Source organism: Nothobranchius furzeri, chromosome 16, assembly GCF_043380555.1.
Source record: "Nothobranchius furzeri strain GRZ-AD chromosome 16, NfurGRZ-RIMD1, whole genome shotgun sequence".
Classification (NCBI taxonomy): Eukaryota; Metazoa; Chordata; class Actinopteri; order Cyprinodontiformes; family Nothobranchiidae; genus Nothobranchius; species Nothobranchius furzeri.
The window spans coordinates 33,857,896-33,879,205 of record NC_091756.1 but is presented as its reverse complement, the minus strand read 5'-3'; the positions used below and the strand labels follow the sequence as shown (position 1 = coordinate 33,879,205).

The 21,310-nt window shown below is 42.4% G+C and overlaps 1 protein-coding gene across 8 annotated transcripts in view; it reads left to right on the top strand.

The window, feature by feature from the left end:
- The window catches only part of kcnc3b (potassium voltage-gated channel, Shaw-related subfamily, member 3b), a 72,070-nt gene that overhangs the window by 19,319 nt on the left and 31,441 nt on the right, over positions 1-21,310 (top strand). For all 8 annotated transcript variants that reach the window (XM_070545581.1, XM_070545580.1, XM_070545578.1 and 5 more), the window contains one exon: positions 20,233-21,214. In XM_070545581.1, the coding sequence (XP_070401682.1) occupies positions 20,233-21,214 (982 nt within the window). The remainder of the gene's footprint in view (positions 1-20,232; positions 21,215-21,310) is intronic.

The following is a 21,310-nucleotide window of genomic DNA, read 5'->3' as shown; positions in this document are numbered from 1 at the left end:
TAAGGGTTAAAGAGTTACAATTTAATTAATGACCTTAGACATTAAAGGTCCATGTCTAGTATGAACCTGGACACTGGGCTATTTAAATCGGAAGATTGGTTCTTTTTATTACAGGGAAATGAAATAAACACTTTGCATGAACTAGGAGACAAGAGACGAGAGAGAGACTTCAAACATTTAAGAAAATTAATTATCTAAATGATTTTAAACAGTTAAACAAACCTAACTCTCTAATGATGGATGTTTGTGGAATGGGATGTGAGGTGAAGTGTGTGTTGGTGCGATGTCAGTTCAGAACCTCCGTTCTGGAGAAGCGAGTCTGAGTGGGAGATGATGTTTTGCTCCTAACTGATCAACGTTCGAACCGTGGTCATAAAAACATGAGACGCCATTTGTCGCATCTACATACCCTTCAGTGAGACTCCCGTACAGATCAGGATGCCAGGTTCACGACCTTCCACTGGTAATGGAGCCAATGAAACAGCGTCTACAGCACGACAAACCAGTCTTTGGATAGTCTCCAGGTAAAAAGCGACAGGTGTTTCACAGCGTCAAAAGGGACCCCCCTTTGGGTCAGCGAGTTCAGATTTTATTCTGAAGGAACCGTTGTTTTGTCGCGGCCTGGTCGTGGTGACTTAGGGTCCCCTCTACGAGCTGGTGGAGGGGTCCGGGGTCTGTTTGGGTTTTGAGGTCTGTTGTTTGGAAAGCCTTTTGGCTTGGGGTTGTTATTAGGTTTTTGGACCTGTGGTTTGGGTCCAGCTTTTTGGTTTTTATTTTTATGAGGTCCGTATGCAGTACCCTCGAGTCGCAGCGAGGTCTTTTCCTCCACCGCCAGAACTGATGGACTGCTCGAACTCACTGGATTTACCAAATCGTGTAAAGGCACAGCTCGCCATTCTTCTGAGCTCATCCATGGGCATGGATTTTGGGTCCACTGTACCCATGTATGGGCTATACTGGGCATGCAGATTCTCAATAAATAGTCCCTTAAAACCTTTTTCCTCTTCCATCCCGTCCTTGCATTCCGTACCAAAGTACGCATTGAAGAGGCGTTGAAAGAAGACTTGTGGGTCTTCAGTATGACTCTGTTTGACTGACAAAGATAACTGTATGCCAGCCTCCTGTGAATTGTAGGTGTACTCTTTCCGAACCGCAGCTTCCAGCTTTTCGTAATCATTCGCAATTAAATTACGCTTGTGATCAATAAGCGAACCCACGCCATCGGAGGTCAACCTTATCAGAAAAATCTTGTCCTCCAGGGTCATTCCTGGACATCGCTAAAAGTGATGTCGGAGGTTGCTCAGATATGCGTCAACTGGGTACGACTTACCTGGTTGAGGGCTGAACTTCTTGACGCTCCGAGGCATCCTGTAGATGTCAGCTATGGGCACAGGTGCGGTCGGTTGGGCTAGCTGAGGCGGGTAGGGATGGACTGGCTGAGGAGCCGGGTACAGGTGGGCTGGCTGAGGGTAGCCAGGATAAAGGGCTGACGGTGGGAACGGATGAGCCGGCTGAGGAGCCGGGTAACCCGGATGAGGGGCTGAAGGTGGGAACGGATGAGCCGGCTGAGTTTCATTCCAGATTATACTGGAATTATACTGGGTTATACTGAAGCATATTTCATATCCAGCTGGTTGCGAGGATTGTCAGTTTTTGTCCTTTCAAAATAAAGGAAGGACGGACGTAACCACTGTTTACCATCAGTGAGTGTGGGGGTGTCGTGTCTCCCGTGAGCTAATATGACGACAACTGGCAAAAAGCTCCAGAGTTGTTTAAAGTGGTTGCAGTAACCAAATTTTAACACAAAATGTAATTTTTATTTCATTTCTACGTAATGCACCTTTAATCATTGTGCAGTTGTAAAAAATAAGACTCGATGTTTTTTAAGTAGCAGGTTAAGTTGTGTTTGTGCACAGAAACAAACCATTACAACAGTAAATTAACAAATTTTAAGGTTTTTTTTTTGTTTTATTGTGCTCCAGACCAGACTCTTCTGCTGTTGCCTGGCAACAGCTCCAGGTCAAGCGCTAATGTCTGACACTTAGCTGTCTGCAGAACTTTGGGTTGTTTTGTGTACACTTTGAGTAAGGACTGGGGTGTAACCAGTGACCTTTTGTAAGCGCTGACACCCGTGGGTTTTTGTTGCCTTTGGACAGAGATGAGTTGCAGATGAGCAGCTGCTATCACCTGATGGAACTCTTCACCACGAGTTTCTGTATCAGATTTCAGGCTTGAAGGAAGCAGTAACTTCCTTATTGCAGTCCCTGTACCATTCTCCTTTTAGCGCTCCTCTTTATGTGCAACCATCCTCCTCCTTCACCCCGGTCTCGGCCCATTTAGCCATGCTGGCTAAGTGCTGAGTCAGCGCTCTGCAGCTCTCATACAGACGGTCAATTAGTTGGACCTCGTGATAAACTCCCGGCATTCTGCTCCTATGCTCGGGAAACAAAATGATTGTGAACATGGTGGAGAGCTCTTAGAGTTGATGACCATGGTCTGGGTTTAAATTCTCTAAATGGGGCAGCTCTTTTCAGATCACACGAGAGAGCAGGACGTTGTAGGCTATAATAAAAAAATAAATAAAACTGGAACATGAACAATAAAATGTATTTTTACACAAACAGCTTATTTTAATTGCACACTGATTTTAAAGTCCTTTAATGTGATTTATGAACAATACCCAGTCATTTACCCACTATTCTAATCACATATGTTGTTTACTTGACCCCTTCTAACACACGGTGGAGCATAACTCATTCTCCAAACGCTCACCAGCACACATTGGCCGATAGTCTGTAAGTGTAGTTGCCCATAAAGCATTTGGCTGAGTGTTCACACTTACACCACACAAACAAATCACCTCGTTTGACATAACTCCACACGTCAGCCCGCAGACGAGTGGGAACGTTATGCAGTAAACACTGTTACTGACCAACAAAATCAATGTCAGATCTGAAATCAAGCTGCCTCCTTCACAAATTAGATCAACTACAGTCTTATCTGATTTCTGAATATACCATAAACTACCTAACTGGTTAAAAAAATAAAGTTAAACTGCTAATCACGACATCAGAGAAGTAACTTAGTGAAAAACAAACAAACAAGTTGACTGTCAAGCTCAGTTTCATTTCATTTGCAAATGTTTCCATCATTAGGTACAATAAAAAACTTCATTATGATGTGAGTGAAAGTAAAATGGAACAAAATGTGAATAAAGAATAAGTCTTTGATAATTTGAGGTCAAACTAAATATTTTCAGCAAAGCATTTATGTATCGATCTTGTGCTTTATTGCTTAATGTTGTTTTACCAAAATTTTATTTATTACAAATATTGTAGAATAATTTAATTAAACTATAGTAATATATTGATGACAAAAATAAGGCAAGAAAAACTACACATAATGAACTGTCTTTGCACATATTTGTTAAAATTATATATCAGTAAATATGTGTTTCAGATAATACACATTTAGTTTTTCTAACACACACGTACTTTTCTAGTATTTATGCTTTACTTCAGGGCTTTTAATCTTGGTCCTGTACTATCTGCATGTTTTAGGTCTGTCTCACACTTTGAAATAATTTAGCCAAATTTTGACCTGATTCTCCCCTTGTGGCAATCTAGGGTGCACCTGACTGCCCAGTCAGAGATTCCCGCTGTGTGTGGTGTGTTAAGAGTGCTCAGGTCTGCTCAAAAGGATGTCAGCACCGCTCCGGTCTCAAATCTAGGCTATTCAACATGTTGGATTGTCTTGGCCTGATATCAGAAAGTGTGTGGTTTACTCCAAGGACAAACAGGTTTAGCCGATTAAAATACGAGATAACGGAAGCCCATTGCACGGAGCGAGGGGAATCCAAATCCCCCTCCTTGTCTATCTTGTTTGGATTTTCCAAAGTAACAATTGATCTTGAATGGTTTTAGGAGATTTCCTAACTAACTCAGGAGTGTTTGAGAGTAAAAACTGTACCCCCCCCCCCCACACACATATCTATATCTATATATATAGATATAGATATATATGTATATCCATAAGTTTTTATCAGCACATGTGGGGTCTCTCATGTTTTGTAAAGCATCTGACAATTTTAAAATTGTCAGCTATTTCTCCGCTCCAACACACCTGATTCAGTGGTTGGTTTACCTTTTCAGCATGTTCTCAAAGTTTTTCACAAGCCTGTTAATCATCTATTGATTCAAACCAGGTGTGCTGGTGCAGATAATCATAGAAAACATGCAGGTAGAGATCAGGATTGACTAGCCCTGCTCTACACCATAAATAATGGTAATAATAATAGTTTTCCTTCTTTAGTACTTGAAGGGAAGTTCCACCCAAAATTGGAATGTTGTCTGTTGGCATATTTCCCAGTATTAGATTAGTGGGAAAATCAATTTGTAACCAGCTCAGTCATTCTCCTGACCCGGCTGTACTCCTTTCGCTTTAGCTTAGCATAAAACACAGTAAGTGAACAGATCTTACTAGCATTGTGATTAAACACATCCATAAAGCCACCCAGTAGTGATCCCAATTCTGCTTGGTGACCTAAATAAACAAACTGACAGCAAGAATCATAGGAGCTGATTTTTACCAGTGACAAAAACAACATGAGGTGATCAGTAAACAGCTTGAAGTGATTTCTATGCTCCGCAGAAACATGACTCAGCAGAAAAATGGTGGTGTTATTGGACGTTCTGCTCAGTTTTATGACTAAGCAAGGAAATGGCTGCAGGCAGTGAAGCAGAAGGCAGAAAGCTCTGGAGCAACCAGTGGCTCCGCCCCCTAGCCAATGAGCGGCCACAGTCGCGATGCCGGCATGATTCAGCCTTGCCAGGTCCCGCAACGAAGCCGGGACAACAAATTGGGGAAAAAGTAGAGTGAAAATACCGAACCTTGGAAACTGTGGTTGGGCTGAGCTACACCAGTCCGAGTTACTCTGAGTAATGCTCATGGAAAACTACCTTTAGTGATGAATCATTCCTATAGACACTAAAGAAGGCTGGGAGACATTCCTGCTGTTAGATTAAGGTGTCAAAAAGACAAACGCACGGAGCGGAGATAGGTTTTGCTTTTGGTTCCACAAACAGACACTAGGGGGTGCTAAAAGCAAGCAAACTGCCTAGCTCTCTTTAAAAAAATATTAATACACGGAGCGTTTAGAGATGTACAGTATGACGATGCAGTATTTCCTTTAGAAGCTTTATTTTAATAAAAAAAATTATGAAAAGCATTTTTTGATGGGCACGACTCTGGGTTTATGATCGTCTACTAGCCAGTAGAGGGCACCGTTGTGAGTTGCCAAACAGTCCGCTCGGCATAGCAACGCTGGCGCTGTGGAAAATGGTGAACTTGACAAGTCAAGCAGCTGCTTCTGAGCTCAGAAAATGTTGTTGTCCTTCTCAGAAGAGGAGGGACCATAAAAGATCTAAAACCAGAGTGAGTTTAGGTGAAGCCTACAACAGGTGGACCCAAATAAAAAATGTCATGTATCGGCAGCAAACCTGGTATTCCGACGTCTAGAAACCTTATTCTAATGTTGCAGCTACAACCTCCACACACTAGATGTCACTTTGGTGTTCGTGTTCCATATTTAATCTTTAATCCAGATTTATTTTCTTCTGTGTTTCTGCTCAGAATCATTTCTAATCCATGCACTTCAAACTCATTTATATCTTCTCAAAAGAGTAACAAAAGGATGAATCGTGAATCGGCTCTTTGAGCAGTTAGAACTCTGCATTATCAGCAAGTGAACATATCACTTAGAAATTTATCAGAAAATAACAAGCTTACTCGAGACTTGATTCACCATAAGGGCACATAGTGGTATTTATATAGAGGTATCTGAGCCTAAATAGTTTGTTTATCCTAATAAACATATACAAGTTAGAGCCAAAGCATAAGAGTACCTTGTTTTTGCAGTGTGGCATTTAAACAGTCAGACATGGTGCCTGCTCATTCCTTTGGAAAATGACATCGGAGGGCGTAGCTGGGACGAGTCCTGTGTGACCATCTGCTTCCTGATCGTCCCTCCTGTCCAAGCTGCAGTGTTCTGCCGCATGTATAAACAAACATTGACTGTATATAGAAACCTGACATGCAGAAGTGGTTTACTCAGAGAAAAAAACCTTGACGTTTTCATGACATTTCTTTGTGTCCTTCATGATGGGAGCATGGGGCAATTACTTAGGGAACAGACTAAAGAAGAAAGGACAGAAGGGATATAGGAAAGGACGTGAAAACAGTTGGTCATCACATTCAGTGGAATATAAATCAAACTTTCTCAGACAGAATGAGCAGGACAGGAGAGGACATATGGAGAAAGGGATGAGGACAGTTGGAAAAGGAAATATGCTCGTGTAAGCTGCAGTAATCTGAACCGATTACAGTCCAGAGAAGTAAGAAGAGGCACGTAAACAGTTCATTCACCTGCCAGCAGTGTTTGTGCTTAGGACAGAGGATCATATAAGTGGAGAGGTGTGTGTGTGTGTGTGTGTGTGTGTGAGTGTGTTTGTTTCATCTGTATCATGTCTAAGGGTTGACTCATTTGGGGAATCTCTGAAACAGAAGCACGTGTCTGGTGATTGAAGTTTTACCAGGATATCTTCCAGGAGCACTGACCTCAGAGAATGAGTGTTGCAAAGAAGTAAGTAGCTTTCTGAAAATAAAATATATGCCAGGATTACCCAGGGCAGCAGCTAATTATAACTTCCTTCAGCTCCAATCTCTCATTTTCATTCATTCTGTCTTGCAGCCCAAGTGTCTTGTCCATATGTACACAGCTGTCTACTTCCTGTGCCACATCTTTGTCCACCAGATCTGCAGAAGACCTTATTGACATCTCCCAGTTGTCTCAGACACGCTGCATTTCATCTGAGAGAGATGAAAGGTTATCAGGGTCAAAAGAACTTGATATTTGCACGAGTATTGTGTTCTGGCCATAGTCAGTGTGCCATTACCCGCTGTCACGGATTCGTCCTTTGGAATCTGTTCTAAAATATCGTAGGCAGCTCTTTTAGAATTTCAGCCCAATTTTGGATGAGGTGACCAGCTGTCTTAGGGTGTTTGGTTATTTCATCTTGACCAGTCTAATCCAGAGGTTGTTTTCAATGGAAATGTCCCAAAAGGATTTAAAAAAGTGTCAGAAATTATTCAGTACCTTACGTAGAATACCCCTGAATGTCTTGGAGTTGGTTTTAAAATGGAGCCCAGGAGCTATTGCACTCTGAAAATATTAGATTTCTTTGTGGAGACCTTTTTTGTTTGTTTGCTGTCATCTTAATGTATTCTAATATTTTGCTGTCTTGGCTCACTCGCTTAGTGTCTGTGAGGTCAAATAACTGTAATGATTTCAGAGACGTCCAGGAGCCAGGCAAAACAAAGCCAGCGGTCTTTAAAATGACTCATCTGGAGGGAAACCAAATCTGAATGTAGGCAAATCTTATGGGCCTTGACAGGATGAACTCACACGATGTTGGGGTCATAAATGAGTAAGAGCCAGTGGAGTCATTTACGTTTAATAAAAACCAAAAAGACAACTGTTAGAGTCAACACCATCAGTCTGTTAGCAAAATACTCTATGAATCACAAGATGGATTAAATTGCAACTCTAAGAATGTAATCATTGGACGTACATTCATAACTCATTCACTTTTGGAATCAACCTTATTCAACATTCAGTGGTAAATTGCCTTTGATTTAGCGTCTTCTAGGATTCTAGTACCCCCCAAGGTACGTTAGGACACAGTCATCCACCCACAAACACAAACATTCACACGCTGGTAGTTATAAACTACAATGTAGCCACAGCTGCCCTTTAAAGAACTGAGGCTACAGAGAACTACTGCCACTAATGCCACCAGTGCCTCCGAGCACCACCAGCAGGTAAGGCAGGTTAAGTGTCTTGCACAAGGACACAGCAACTGCAACAGATGGGGTTCGGACCTGTAACCCTCCACTTACAGCGCAGGCGCCTGCCACTGTCGCCTGTACGGATATAACTCACACAACTTAGTGTGGCAAAAGATGATGGTCATCCACATCATAGTCAAAGAAGTAATTTATTTTCCAACATTATTGTTTCAAACTTTTCCTGTCAGTAAATTAGTTGCCAGTGCAATCGACCCTTCTCAAAGCAAATATCGCGACACCCTAACCCTAACAACCCTAACTCTATCTACTGTTGAGGCCAACCCAATTTACGATGGCAACTATAGCTAGCTAACCCTAGATGGGCGACAGTGGCAAAAAAGTTCAGCGGTTGCCCCGTAACTGTTGGGTTGCAGGTCCGACCTCCATCTGTTGAATTTGTTGTGTTCTTAGGTGAGGAACTTCACCTACCTTGGTGGTTAAAGAACCAGAGGACCAAGTGTGCAGCAGCCTTGCTTATGTTAATGAACCCCAGGGCAGGTGTGGCTACTATGTTACTCATCACCACCAGAGTGTGAATGTGTGTTTTAAGAATCCTGGAAGGCGCTACATCAAATACAGGCCATTTTATAACATCCAAAAATGCTCCCAGATCTGTTGTGTTTGTAGCTAAGCATCATTCACAGCTAGGGCTGGACGATAATTCAGTAGTTCAATATATCTAACGATAGACATGTGGTGAGACAGATAAAAAACTGGTCGATAAAACTTCGATTAAAAAGTTTCCTTTTTTCATTTTAACCTATCAGGTAGCAGCATACTAGACTCACGACTTACTCCTAACCAGTCAAAACCGCAGACTCGGCACGCTACATCACCAGGCCCTCCCCTCTCAAGCCAAAACAGAGCGTGAGGCAGCCACATCAAGATGTCTAGGGCTGCCATGATTAGTCGACTCGTCACAACAACGCCGACAAATAAAATGATAAAATTAACCTTATTTTTTAAACATTTTTTTAAATCTCGCCTGCTGCATCACGTTCAGCGTTTGCTTCCTGCCTCTCTGCTCAGCCACCACTTTAGCTCCGAGGCGCATGCGCAGTGGTGGCCATCCAGCTCAGCCTTCATCATCGGAGAAAGTGTCGAGTCGCAACATATCTGAAAAGTTTGGGAGCATTATACTAATTCAAAAGAAAGCCACGTAGTGCAAACTCTGCAAAGCGACAATCTCCTTTCACAGGAGCACATCGGCGATGCACAAGCATATTTTTATCGATGTGCTTTTTAGCTATATCGTCCAGCCCTATTCACAACACACACGTACAGTGCCTAAAGATCACTTAAGACATGTTATTATTATGTGAGGTCGCAACTGTCATTCAAGCTTAGACCAAAGTGTTTCACATAGACTCCATAATTCCTTAACACAGTCTCAGCATTTTGGTTTAAAACTCTGGAAGGAAAGGGGGTGGGAATCATGTTTTCCTTTGAGGAATACTGGGTCTTTGATTATTTTCATATTTTGTGACTGCGTCTGACTGTTGATTTTGTTGCAATGCCATCCAAAGATAGAGAAGCACCAAGGTTACAGCCACACGGCACGCTAAAGGGGTACCTTTGTAGGTAATTATCTTCCAGTCATTCACGTGAGGTAGCAGCTTGATCTCCCGCTCCTGTTCTAAGCACACTGCTCTCGCTGCCCTTCAGGAGAACACTCTGTCTTTCACATCCTTCATTTTCCATGGCTCATTCCTGTGCTGATTTCAGATCATCCTTCTGTGTCTCCTTATGATTGCTGACTCTGCACCAGTTGTCTCTGATAGGCTCTCTGTACACTTTGTCCTACTGGTCGATGCTTGCGCTTCAGATCAAACGCCATCAGTGAAAGAAAAACCAACCTAAAATGTCAAAGGAGACGCACCCTGTATGTGTTTTTATGAGTCGTATCTCCTTCAAGGTCACTCAACATTCCCCTGACAAATTTAGGTATTTTACTAAAAAAAACGCAAACAGCATTGAATGATCACTATTTAGCTTCTAATTCTCTTTATTGCACCAGCTGTAGGAGCATTATTTGGCTTAGTCTTGTCCTTGGTGCCTGAAAGCAGAGGCTAACGCAGTGGTTGTCATGGTGACAGAGAGCCAGGCAGGACTGTGGTAATACTGTAATGATAAAGCTCTTCTGGATGGTGCCGCAGTAAACACTGCGCCACTGGGGTCCCGTTAAAGACGAGTGCGGCGTACCACCGTGCATGCAAAAATAAATAAATAAATAAATAAAAAAAATACGCCTGGAGGGCTAATATCAGCTCAGACGATCTCTCCGCGGTTATATCACTTACATCCGTGCTCTCCTAACACCTCCTCCTGTCCTCCTCTCCTCCTGTCTTTCTGTATTGCAGCTCTTCCTGCACCCTCCCCTCTTAATTTGGGTAAATTTACAACAATGTCCTCTCTCCTTCGCTCATTTCTTCATCCGCTTTTCTTCCATTCCTTCACTCGTACCTCTTCATCCAAAACGATTAACGCTCCCCGTCTAGTTTTCATTCACTCTGGCTCATTTCCCCCTGCTTCTGCCTCCTGCTCTTGATGATCTTTCCAAATCTAATTTTCTCACAAAGGGAGTTTGTGGTACGGAGGAGGTGGGGGGACGACGACTGTATCGGACCTTGAAGGTCACTGGTCTGCAGGTGCCACACGTGGACGCAGTACTGTAGGGAATTCAGAAGAAAAACGTTCCAGCGAGCCTTCGGGGCTGAGTATTCAGAGCACTGACGTGGCGGTTCAGTCACACACACCTTCCTGTTGCAGTGTGGAGACGGATGGCGGGAGAGAATAGAGACAAAGTGCTGGAGGAGAGAAATAAGTGTGAAGTGACAGATTGCGACTTCTTTTATCATCTTCCTCCACCTCCTTTTTCTCCATCTTCTCCTCTTCCTCCTCCATCACATTAATGCAGTGCTCATGCAGCTAACACTCGGGATCAGCGCACACACCTTCTGTGCCCATAGGCTGTTTGTCCACTCACAGAATCTCCTCCACATTTGTACGTGCAGATTGGATGAATACGTTTACCAACATCGTTTTATTTCTCTTTCCCCATACTAACAACCCTAATTCATGAATTCTCCTTAAATCCACATTCCAGAGTGCAGAAACTATGCATTTCGTCATAATTAGACTAGTTGGGGTTTTAAAGGTTAAAACTGCACCATAAAGTCCTCAACACTTTCTGTAAAGCTAGACTGTTGAGGAAAGATACTAATTCTCAATTTGAATCATGCCAGAATATTGTATACCATGACTTTGAGATGTAATTGCAAACAAATTTTGACATTCAAGCTAATTTTCTATAGCAGTTAAGTCACAGTGAGTCTTATCTCTGTTCACAACTTAGCAGTTGTATCTCCTGATGGTCTTTCAGGTTTCTCACACTTTTTCAATTGCAGAAACTAAATTAAAATGGGTTTAAGATGGGTTTCTGTTGCATGAAACTCATTAGTGAAATTTTTGAGAGAACACCTTCATGAAGAAGATTCAAGCAACACAAGAGAGGTCCTGCAACTGAGGAGGAAATCAGGTTATTTTAGATAATTTGAAAACTTTTTTTGCAAATGCAATTCACAGTTTGTTACCAGCAGTAACAAACAGCCATATGCTGGTTGAAGTTACTTGTCTGCAAAACTAATACATGCCAGGATTTTGTTTAACACTTTCTATCCCTCATGCAGAACAAAGAGGAATCAGGTCACTCTGGAAAAGACGGTGTTTTGTTTGTAACAGTTAAATGCGGCAGAATTGCTGTTATGTTAACAGTTTTTGCTACAGTCTCATAATCAGCCTCCCCATTGCACGCAGTCTCATTCTGGTCATCTCCACGAGTCCGGTGAAAGTGTAGGAGAAATGCAAGATATTAGCTCTGTCTGTAACATTCTCATGAAGCATGATAAGTTTAACCCTCCCACTGTCTTTATGGGTGACCCGCGAGGAAAGTTGACCATTGAGCAGGATTGATGGTTTATCCCAAATGTCCATGTGGCAGGGGTGGGGTGGTACTCACTCCTCACCCCTGCCACATGGACCCAAGGGATAAACCATTAATTAACCCTGCTCAATGGTCAACTTTCCTCGCGGGGTCGCACCCATTAGGACAGTGGGAGGGTTAAATAACAATTGTTTTAATTAACAATACTACCAATACTGCTGATAATAGTAACCAAATAATGCTATAAATCTGTTACCTTGAGCTTTGTTGCACACATCAAGTGTGAAAGAAACCAACTTGCGTTTACACACCCACACACACACACACAGACACACACACACACACACACACACACACACACACACACACACACACACACACACACACACACACACACACACACACACACACACACACACACACACACACACTGCTCTTTATGATAAGCAGAACAAGCAGATTGTCTAAAAAAGTTGATTTTTAACAGAAGCACACAAAGCTGAATATTTATTACATAGGATTCACACAGACTATTCATGGTCCTAAACTGTACTGGATATAAAGCTGGGATATGTAATTACATTTTGTAAAGTAAGTTAAAATTCTTAAACAGGGGTTTTCCTGGCTCAAACTGAGGCAGAGGTGGCACCATCCTGACCATGTGCCAGCACATGCATACTCTGTGCATTCAAATTATAAAAAGCTCAATAATACGCATTAGACTAGTGTTTAGTTCTCTTTTCCCCATCTGATATTTATAGTTAAAAATATTTTTAAATATTTGACCTACATTTCAGTAACATATTAGGTTTGTATTAATAACACTCATCTTAGTCAAATTAGCACATAAATATATCCAGTAAAATATAATGCATTTCATTGCCTTGGCCCCCAAAATGCCTTGAAATGGCCCTGGGTGTGTGACCGAGTTTTGAAGGTGATCTGAATTGTATCAGATGTATAAATATTACATGTGTATAATTTATTGTTTCATACAGGTAAAAACGTGTAGTGGTGAAAAATCTACCTACACTAGACTTTTCAACGCTTTGTTTTCTTGTTTTTATTTAACCATTTCCTGTCCTGTCTGTCTCTCATCTTCCTGCATCTCCTCTAAACTCTCCAGAAAAACTACTTCCTGGATTCTTACTTTTTCACCTCATCTGTTACTTTTGAGCAGATCAAAGGGATCTCCTGACTGCAAAGTGGAGTGCGCGTTTCGATGCGGCGTCAGTGAGTTGAATTCACCGCAGCACACAATGAGCGGAGCGCGTCAGGAATGATTAAAAAACAGAGTACCAGAGGATTGAAACAGATATGAATGATCATGTGTAAAAATAATATTTTGTTGCGCCAGCTTGAGAATGTATCGTGCGCTGGACGCAGCAGGCACACCAACGATCAGCTCTCTGCGTCCTCTCCGCTCAACAGAATCTCGCTACGCTGAGAGTCCATAAATATTGTAATATAGGTAGAAACTGGATCTTTCCCTGAAAGATATCTGTCATGGTCTGCGTTCTGCATCCCCCCATGTGTTCTCCAGCCCCTAGGTTCCCCTTATGTGCCTCCTTGTGTTCCCCAGCCCACTCCAGGTTCTCCCCTTAGGTTTCTGTGCCCCTATAGGTCTCATCTCCAACCCCTCCAGGTGTCCCTCTAGGATCCCCCTCATGTGTACCCAAGCTTCCTGTGCCCCTTTTTGTCCCCAGCTCCCTCCCGGTCTCCCTCAGATCTCCCCTAGTCACCCCTCTGTAGTTTTTCTATAGGTTCAGCTTTTCATGTTGTTAGTCTTCTTTAGTGTGTGTTTCCTTCCCCACTTGTTAATTTGTCTCCCTTACTCCTCAGGCCATTAGTTATTTATTCTTTGGTTCTCCTGTGCCCTTAGTCTTTTGGGTTTATTATTTATTTTAGAGATTTTTAGGTTAGGGTTTATCCCCTCTGCTTGGTTTTCCCTTCTCATTTAGTTGATTAATTTCACCACGCACCTGCTCCTCGTCTCCCAATCACCCAGTCACTGAGTATATAACCCTGTCTGAGTCTCATGTTTTGTTGGTCCATTGTCCTTGTCAGCATTGCTTTGTCCCCCCCCCAGGTCTCTAGGTTTTGGCTTCGTGCCCTACTAGGTTTTCTTTGGACTCGTCATTCTAAATAAAGAATGTTAAATTTTACATCCTCTCCTGCCTCGTGTCGTTGTGGGTATCTCCGCATTGGGTCCTACTCCTCCAACCCACAGCGTGACAATATCTAGACCCCCATAACTCGATCCCTGCTCCTGGATGAAAAACCGGACATTTTGATCAATGTAGGAAAACCCCCCGGAGCGAAACGTGGACATGTCGGGGGGAAAGAGGACATATCGTCAGCCTACAATAGCACCAACCATAGATATGTACCAAATAGCGAGAAAAGCAATTTTTGATATTTTTCTGCAGCAGTTTTAGTGTTTTTTGGTGCACTGCTGCTGATACAGCGCCCTTGTAGTGGCTCAACGCTGCAACTGCAGTTAAAATGACATCCATATAGCTGGGGGCAGAGTGAAATCAGGATGGGGCGGCACAAAAATAGCTGGAGGTGGCCGCCACGCAAATTTGAATGCAGGAAAAACCCTGTTAAATATATCTGACCCTGTTCTATGATTAAAAAGTAGGTAATATTTCATTATTTGGGGCAGCAGTAGGTGGTAGAGCGGGTTGCCTCATGATCGGAGGGTCATGGGTTCGATTCCAGCTCTTGCCAGGGGTATCCTGCTGTTGTGTCCTTGGGCAAGACACTTCACCCAACTTGCCTGTGTTAGTGGGGGTCAGAGGGGCAGACGGCGCCAAATGGCAGCCTCGCCTCTGTCAGACCTCCCCAGGGCGACTGTGGCTACAAGTAGCTTACCATCACTAGCAGTGTGTGAATGTGAGAGTGTGTGAAAGCGTCTTTGGGTGTCTAGAAAAGCGCTGTATAAGTTCAGTGCATTATTATTATTATTATTCCCCCCCCCCCCCCCCCCCCCCCCCATTCCGGTCAGCTTATTACAACAACTTAGCTTGAATGCTAACCCATCCTGCTCTGAATTAATGTAGGCTATAAAACTCAAAGAAACTGTAAAAAATGTGTTAGGGGAACGGAAAAGGAATCATCTTTTGTGTTGGAGTGAAGTGATTAGTGTAGCGTTTAGCCTTATGCTACAGCGGACACCTGCTGTAGCGCTCTTCTGAAATCTCCAACTGAGGTCACAATAATTTAACAAAAACAAGTGATACTGAAGATCCATATCACCGATGCAAGCCCCTCCACCGTCATTATGACCAAGTGGTTTTGATGGACTAATGTGCTGGTAAAGACTCTCAGAAGTCCTCTATCTCAGTTCATGACAGAAGTTGGTTTCGTGGCTTTGGGCTGTCGCTTAAGATTAACCTTCAGTCTCCTAATGTGTTTGCTTCTTTTTCGTCACCCTGTCCCTTCGTCTCTTGCTATCATCTCTGTCAAACTTTCTGTCTTCTCTTTTCAAGACACTGTCACTTCACGTTGAGATCTTCAGAAGGACGAGTCTCCTTTGCCAAGTTTCACTAAGAAAATCTTTGTTTAGAAAACAGTTATCAGTCATGCTGTGTGGTCATTTGGTCCTCAAGCTCTCTCTTGTTCTGTCTTTTTTCTCTATGCATGACTCCACATGGCCCCTCCCTCACCAGTCCGCTCCCTACTGTGTCTCCACCTGTGTAGCCTACATAGAAGATCTAATATTACTGCAGTTTTTTCTCTTTACATTGTATTGCTCATCCTTTTTCTAACCATTGTATTAATCACAACAATATCATCTCCTTAAGGAGTAGCAACAATTGAACCTTTCTAAAATTGGAGCACAACAATTATAGGGCAGAAATCTCCTTATTGGCCTGATTCTCTCATGCGAGAGTCTCTGATGTTTAGCCACTAGAGGAGCAAGTTGAGTCGGTCCCGCTGGTGGTATCCTCCTTCCTCGGGGTGGTGTGGGGGGTGGGCTGGGATGAGGGTAGGAGGGTGATTGAGAACCTCTGCATGTGTGTGTGTGTGTGTGTGTGTGTGTGTGCGTGTTTTCAAGATACAGAAGAGGAGAGCACTGCAGCAATCGGAGAAAGTAGGTCAGACAGCGACTAGTGAGAAAGATAGAAGAGGAGAAAAGAGGTAGGGAGAAGAGATGAAGAGGATGAAGAAGAGGAAAGAAAAAGCCAGAGAAAATAAAAAAGGAATTATAATAGCTAAAATGATGGAATTTAGAAAAATCCTATGAAAACTCCTAATAGTACTGATTGGCTTTAGCCACCATGCTCCTCTACTGCCTCTGAAGCTAAAAGGGAACTCACTTTGAGTTGCCAACGCACTCTCCTTGAACATAACAATCAAAAAGTAAAAACTGCACAGATCACGACTTTTCAGGATGAGTCTGGCCAAATGCTTTTCAGCTAATCTTCTCTACAAATACTGAAGCTTAGAATTTTAAATCTTCTTCTTAAACTGTTTGTATCGTGGATCCACTTGGAGAATATGCATAGGCTCTCATCCAATTTCCAAACCCCCCCAAAAAAGAAAAAAAAATAGAAAAACAAACAAAAAGAGACCTTCATGGAAGAAAGTGATAGCCTCCATTTGTCAGTTATAGAACCTCTTCTTGTAAGTACATTGCTCTTGATATTACATAAGTGCATAATGTCAAAAATACATAGGACACACAGAATGCACTCAGGCTTCTTATATGGGCTTTCTCTTCTGCTCCTCAGGCCAAGGCTGGTTTTTATTATTTATCTGATAAAGCAGAGAGTATACTGCCTTTCTAAATGCACTGCAGGGCTTGTAGGAATGGACAACATACAGGAAAAGGTTGTGCATCAGCCTCTAAAACACACGAGTGTAGTCGTTGCACTGTGATTGATTCACTTACAAACGGATGAGAGTCGATTGATGAGCCTGGTTTCATATTGAAAACTTGAGCCATCTTGATCAGAAACCAAGATAAATGTACAGCCATCCCTCTGAGTTACCTGAGATCTTTCCAGTTATCTTTCTTAGCTTCAAAGACAAAATTCTGGAAAAGAACATACAAAAATGAGATTTCTGCAGAAATTTTAGCATTTTCTGGAATATTGAATGGGTTATATCGATGCAGAAACACACTACAAATACACCTTTGTACTCAACTGGGTTTGACTCCAGGTCAGAAATTTTGGCCAGTTTGTATCCAACTGAAACAGCACTGGAGTGCACTGGAGTGTAGGAGTGCACTGGAGTGTATGGCAATACCAGACAAAAAAGACCATAAACTAGACCATAAACTTTGACATAACTGATTTATGGATGTTCCGATCACATATTTTTGCTCCCAATCTGATTCTGAGACATGTCATTTTGAGTATCTGCCGACACCGAGTCCCCATCCAATACTTTTCAGAAAAGCATTAATATGAGAAGAAAAACAAAACAAAAAACAAAACACATCCAAGTTTCACTTTCACCAGTTTAGGAAGTGCATTGATTCAAAAAACGTGTTCATATTATGAACATATTTAAAAGTAGCAGCGTTGCTCATATTCCAAGTTGTTGAGCAATGCACGTTCCCGTGACAGGGCAGGCACGCAATCAGCTGACTTTTCCCTGCATAACACCTGTAGCTACTGCACAGCTCTGGCGCTACAGCAAACGTAAGAAAGCCAGACATTTTGTAGTTTGTTGTAATTTATTTTTGTTTATTAGCGTATCTTTCTCTGTCGCCAAAGGTGGAAGTTGCCTGTTTGAAAGCAGCGAATCATAGGGCTGTGTCTTTTCTGGCATGTTGAATAGCCAGTATGGACACATTACAACTGGCTGTAGCTCTGCCTTCTGCATTTGGTTTAAAATCCCACCATGCTGAAGACATTTTAGCTGTCCTGAGGAGACAAGTTAGCTCTGCGTTAGTCTGCTAGCTGACAGCAGCACCTTGGTGTCTGAATCCCTGCCTGTTGTAAATTGTGCAATGATACATTGTTTTTGTACAAGAAACAAATAATATTAATATAGAGGAAGTAGGGATGGACAATATATCAGCATCAAGGAATCAAGGAATCCACGGCTGATCTCCGTGAAAAATAAACATGATCTGCAAATTGTGATCAATGCTTTTCAGAGCTGACCACACCAGCTGTCTGTGTGAAACACGAGTCCCCCCTCCCCCGACCCAGATATAAACAAACTCTCGTCGTCTCTCGTCTTCCTCCGCTTATCCGGGTCCGGGTCGCGGGGGCAGCATCCCAACTAGGGAGCTCCAGGCCGTCCTCTCCCCGGCCTTGTCCACCAGCTCCTCCGGCAGGACCCCAAGGCGTTGCCGGACCAGATTGGAGATGTAACTTCTCCAACGTGTCCTGGGTCGACCCGGGGGCCTTCTGCCGGCAGGACATGCCCGAAACACCTCCCCGGGGAGGCGTCCAGGAGGCATCCTGACCAGATGCCCAAACCACCTCAACTGGCTCCTTTCGATCCGGAGGAGCAGCGGTTCTACAAACACATCTGCCAAACGTTTACTCCATAATGTAAACTTTACCTCCTGCAGCGTAGAGAAAACTTGTTTAAATACGTCACACGGTGGATTTAATAGAAGCTTTAAATTACAAACTCTGGACGGTATGAGGTGAGTTTGTCTCACTGCAGAAATAAAAACACACATGGAGCGGCAGCAGTCAGACGCAGCCGCTCACCAACACTCGTGTGTGTGTGTGTGTGTGTAGGTGTGTGTGTGTGTGTGTGTGTGTGTGAGCGTCAGAAGGCTGAACAATAACCTGTAGAATAATTAAAGTCATCATGCTAGAGCAGCTTCTCTGTGGTGGACCACACCAGCTTCTGCCACAATAATAATAATAATAATAATAATAATAATAATAATAATAATAACAAATATACAATATAATAATAATAATAATAATAATAATAGTAATAATAATAAATCACACACAAAGTTGTGAACATTTTAATTTCCTTTCTGAACTATTTCTGTTGAGAGTTTTAATGTTTAAAATCTGTTATATTGTTACTGACAGCAACTACATTTAAGTTTCACTTTCTGTTCTGACTGAAGCTGCTGCAGCATGGAGGTGTAGTTCTCAGTCATCCTGGACATGATCATCCTGAGAGTTTTAGCTGAAAACAGCTGGACGTTTCTGGATATGTTAGAGACATTTCGCCTCTCATCCCAAAGGCTTCTTCCACACTTTGGTTGTGGTCAGAAACAAACACACTGGTTGTGCTGAAAGTCTTTTTCTCCAAAACATGTTTTTGTCTAAATGAAGGTGATGTTGTTGTTCATAGAATTACAATTCATCTTGAGGTTAAGATTATTTCATCAAGTAGGACCTGTGGTTAGCTGGCTCATGTAAAACGTGTCATGTCTTTAAAGAATCGGAATCGGGAATCGATAGGAACCGGAATCGAAACAAGGAATTGGAATCTGAATCGTTCAAAATCAAACAATGCCCAACCCTGGTGGTGTGTGTACATAATAACGTAAATTCAGCTTTAATAATTTTCATTTTATACAAAATTGCTGAAGCATTAATGTCAGTATATCGGTATCGGCAAATATCGGTTATCAGCCATAACAGTGGTATTGATATCGGATATCGGTATCGGCCCAAAAATTTCATATTGGTACATCACTGAAAGGAAGTTGTTTAAATTAAAACTAAGCCATTTGAAAATGTCTTTCTCAGGAGGAATTTAAAGGTCACGTCTGTTGTTTTATAAGGTTAAATCCAATTTTTTTCTCCAATCTTTTGAAAATCACATGATCGGCCCAATTTCCGATCATGACATCAGATCTGCGCATCCCTACGCTGAATGAATTAGATATTTTTAGAAATATTTATGTTCGCTTCATCTGATGAAAGTACAAATGTGTGTGGAACAATAAAAAAATGCAAATGTGTTTTTTGCAGGAACTTAATCTTTACCATATTTTTTCAGTTTTAGATGAAAAATTACAGCTGACTTTTTTTGATGTCGGGATAATTAGAGTCTAAACAAACAGGGATTTTGGCAGTTGGGTTACATTCAATTGTTGTGTTTCAAATTCTATAACTGTAAAAGGCCTTAAAACTCAAATGAGACAGTAGTTAGTTAATGAGTATCTTTTGGCCTACAGTGTTAGTTATAGTACTTATGACTCTATTGGCAACTCAGTCAGCCCGACTGGGAGCAGGTTTGTTTTTTTTCATTGCAGTTTTGAAAAAGAAGTATTCTTTTAACTGAATGAACTTGTGTATAAATTGTAAAATTACAGGTGTTGTAGTTTTTCTTTTTTCTTTTCACTTGTTTCAAAACTGACTTTTTCCTTCTCCTGTGTCTTTTTCTTCTATCTCTCCATCTTCTTTCTTATTCCCCTCCACCTTCATCTCATTCAGTATGTGGCATTTATTTCCCTCTTCTTCATCCTCATCTCTATTTCTACTTTCTGTATGGAGACGCACGAGGCCTTCAACACCATCACAAACAGGACAGAGAACATCACGGTCGGCAATGGAACCCACGAGGAGATCGTGTTTGAGGTGGTGACTGACAGCTGGTTGACGTATGTGGAAGGCGTATGTGTCATTTGGTTCACCATTGAGGTCATGCTGCGAGTCACTTTCTGTCCAGACAAGTTGGAATTCTTCAAAAGTGCCCTCAACATCATCGATTTTGTTGCCATCCTGCCCTTCTATCTGGAGGTTGGCCTGAGTGGTCTGTCCTCCAAAGCTGCCAAGGATGTCCTGGGATTTCTCCGTGTTGTCCGATTTGTCCGTATCCTCCGAATCTTCAAGCTGACCCGTCATTTTGTGGGTCTCCGTGTCCTTGGTCACACCCTTCGAGCCAGCACCAATGAATTTCTCTTGCTCATCATCTTCTTGGCCCTTGGTGTCCTCATTTTTGCCACTATGATCTACTATGCTGAGAGAATTGGCGCTGACCCAAAGGACCCAACAGCAAGTGCCCATACCAACTTCAAGAACATCCCCATTGGATTTTGGTGGGCTGTGGTGACAATGACTACATTGGGTTATGGTGACATGTACCCAGAGACGTGGTCAGGGATGTTGGTGGGTGCGCTGTGTGCCTTGGCTGGTGTACTAACCATTGCTATGCCTGTACCTGTCATTGTCAACAACTTCGGCATGTACTACTCTCTGGCTATGGCCAAACAAAAGCTGCCCAAAAAGAAGAACAAACATATCCCTCGAGCACCACAGCCTGGGTCTCCCAACTACTGCAAGCCAGATGCTCTAGCTATGGCAACTGCATCACCACAAAGGATCTTGGGAAATGTCTTGGGAAATGTACTGGGGTCTGGAGGTATAGGGGGTGACTGTCCTCTCGCCCAAGAAGAAATTATAGAGATCAACAGAGGTAGGAGGTTTGGTTTTACTTGTTATTTTCTCAGTTTCAACAGAACATATTTTTTATTGGACGTGACTTTAGGGATCCGGTGTTCTGTGGAATTAT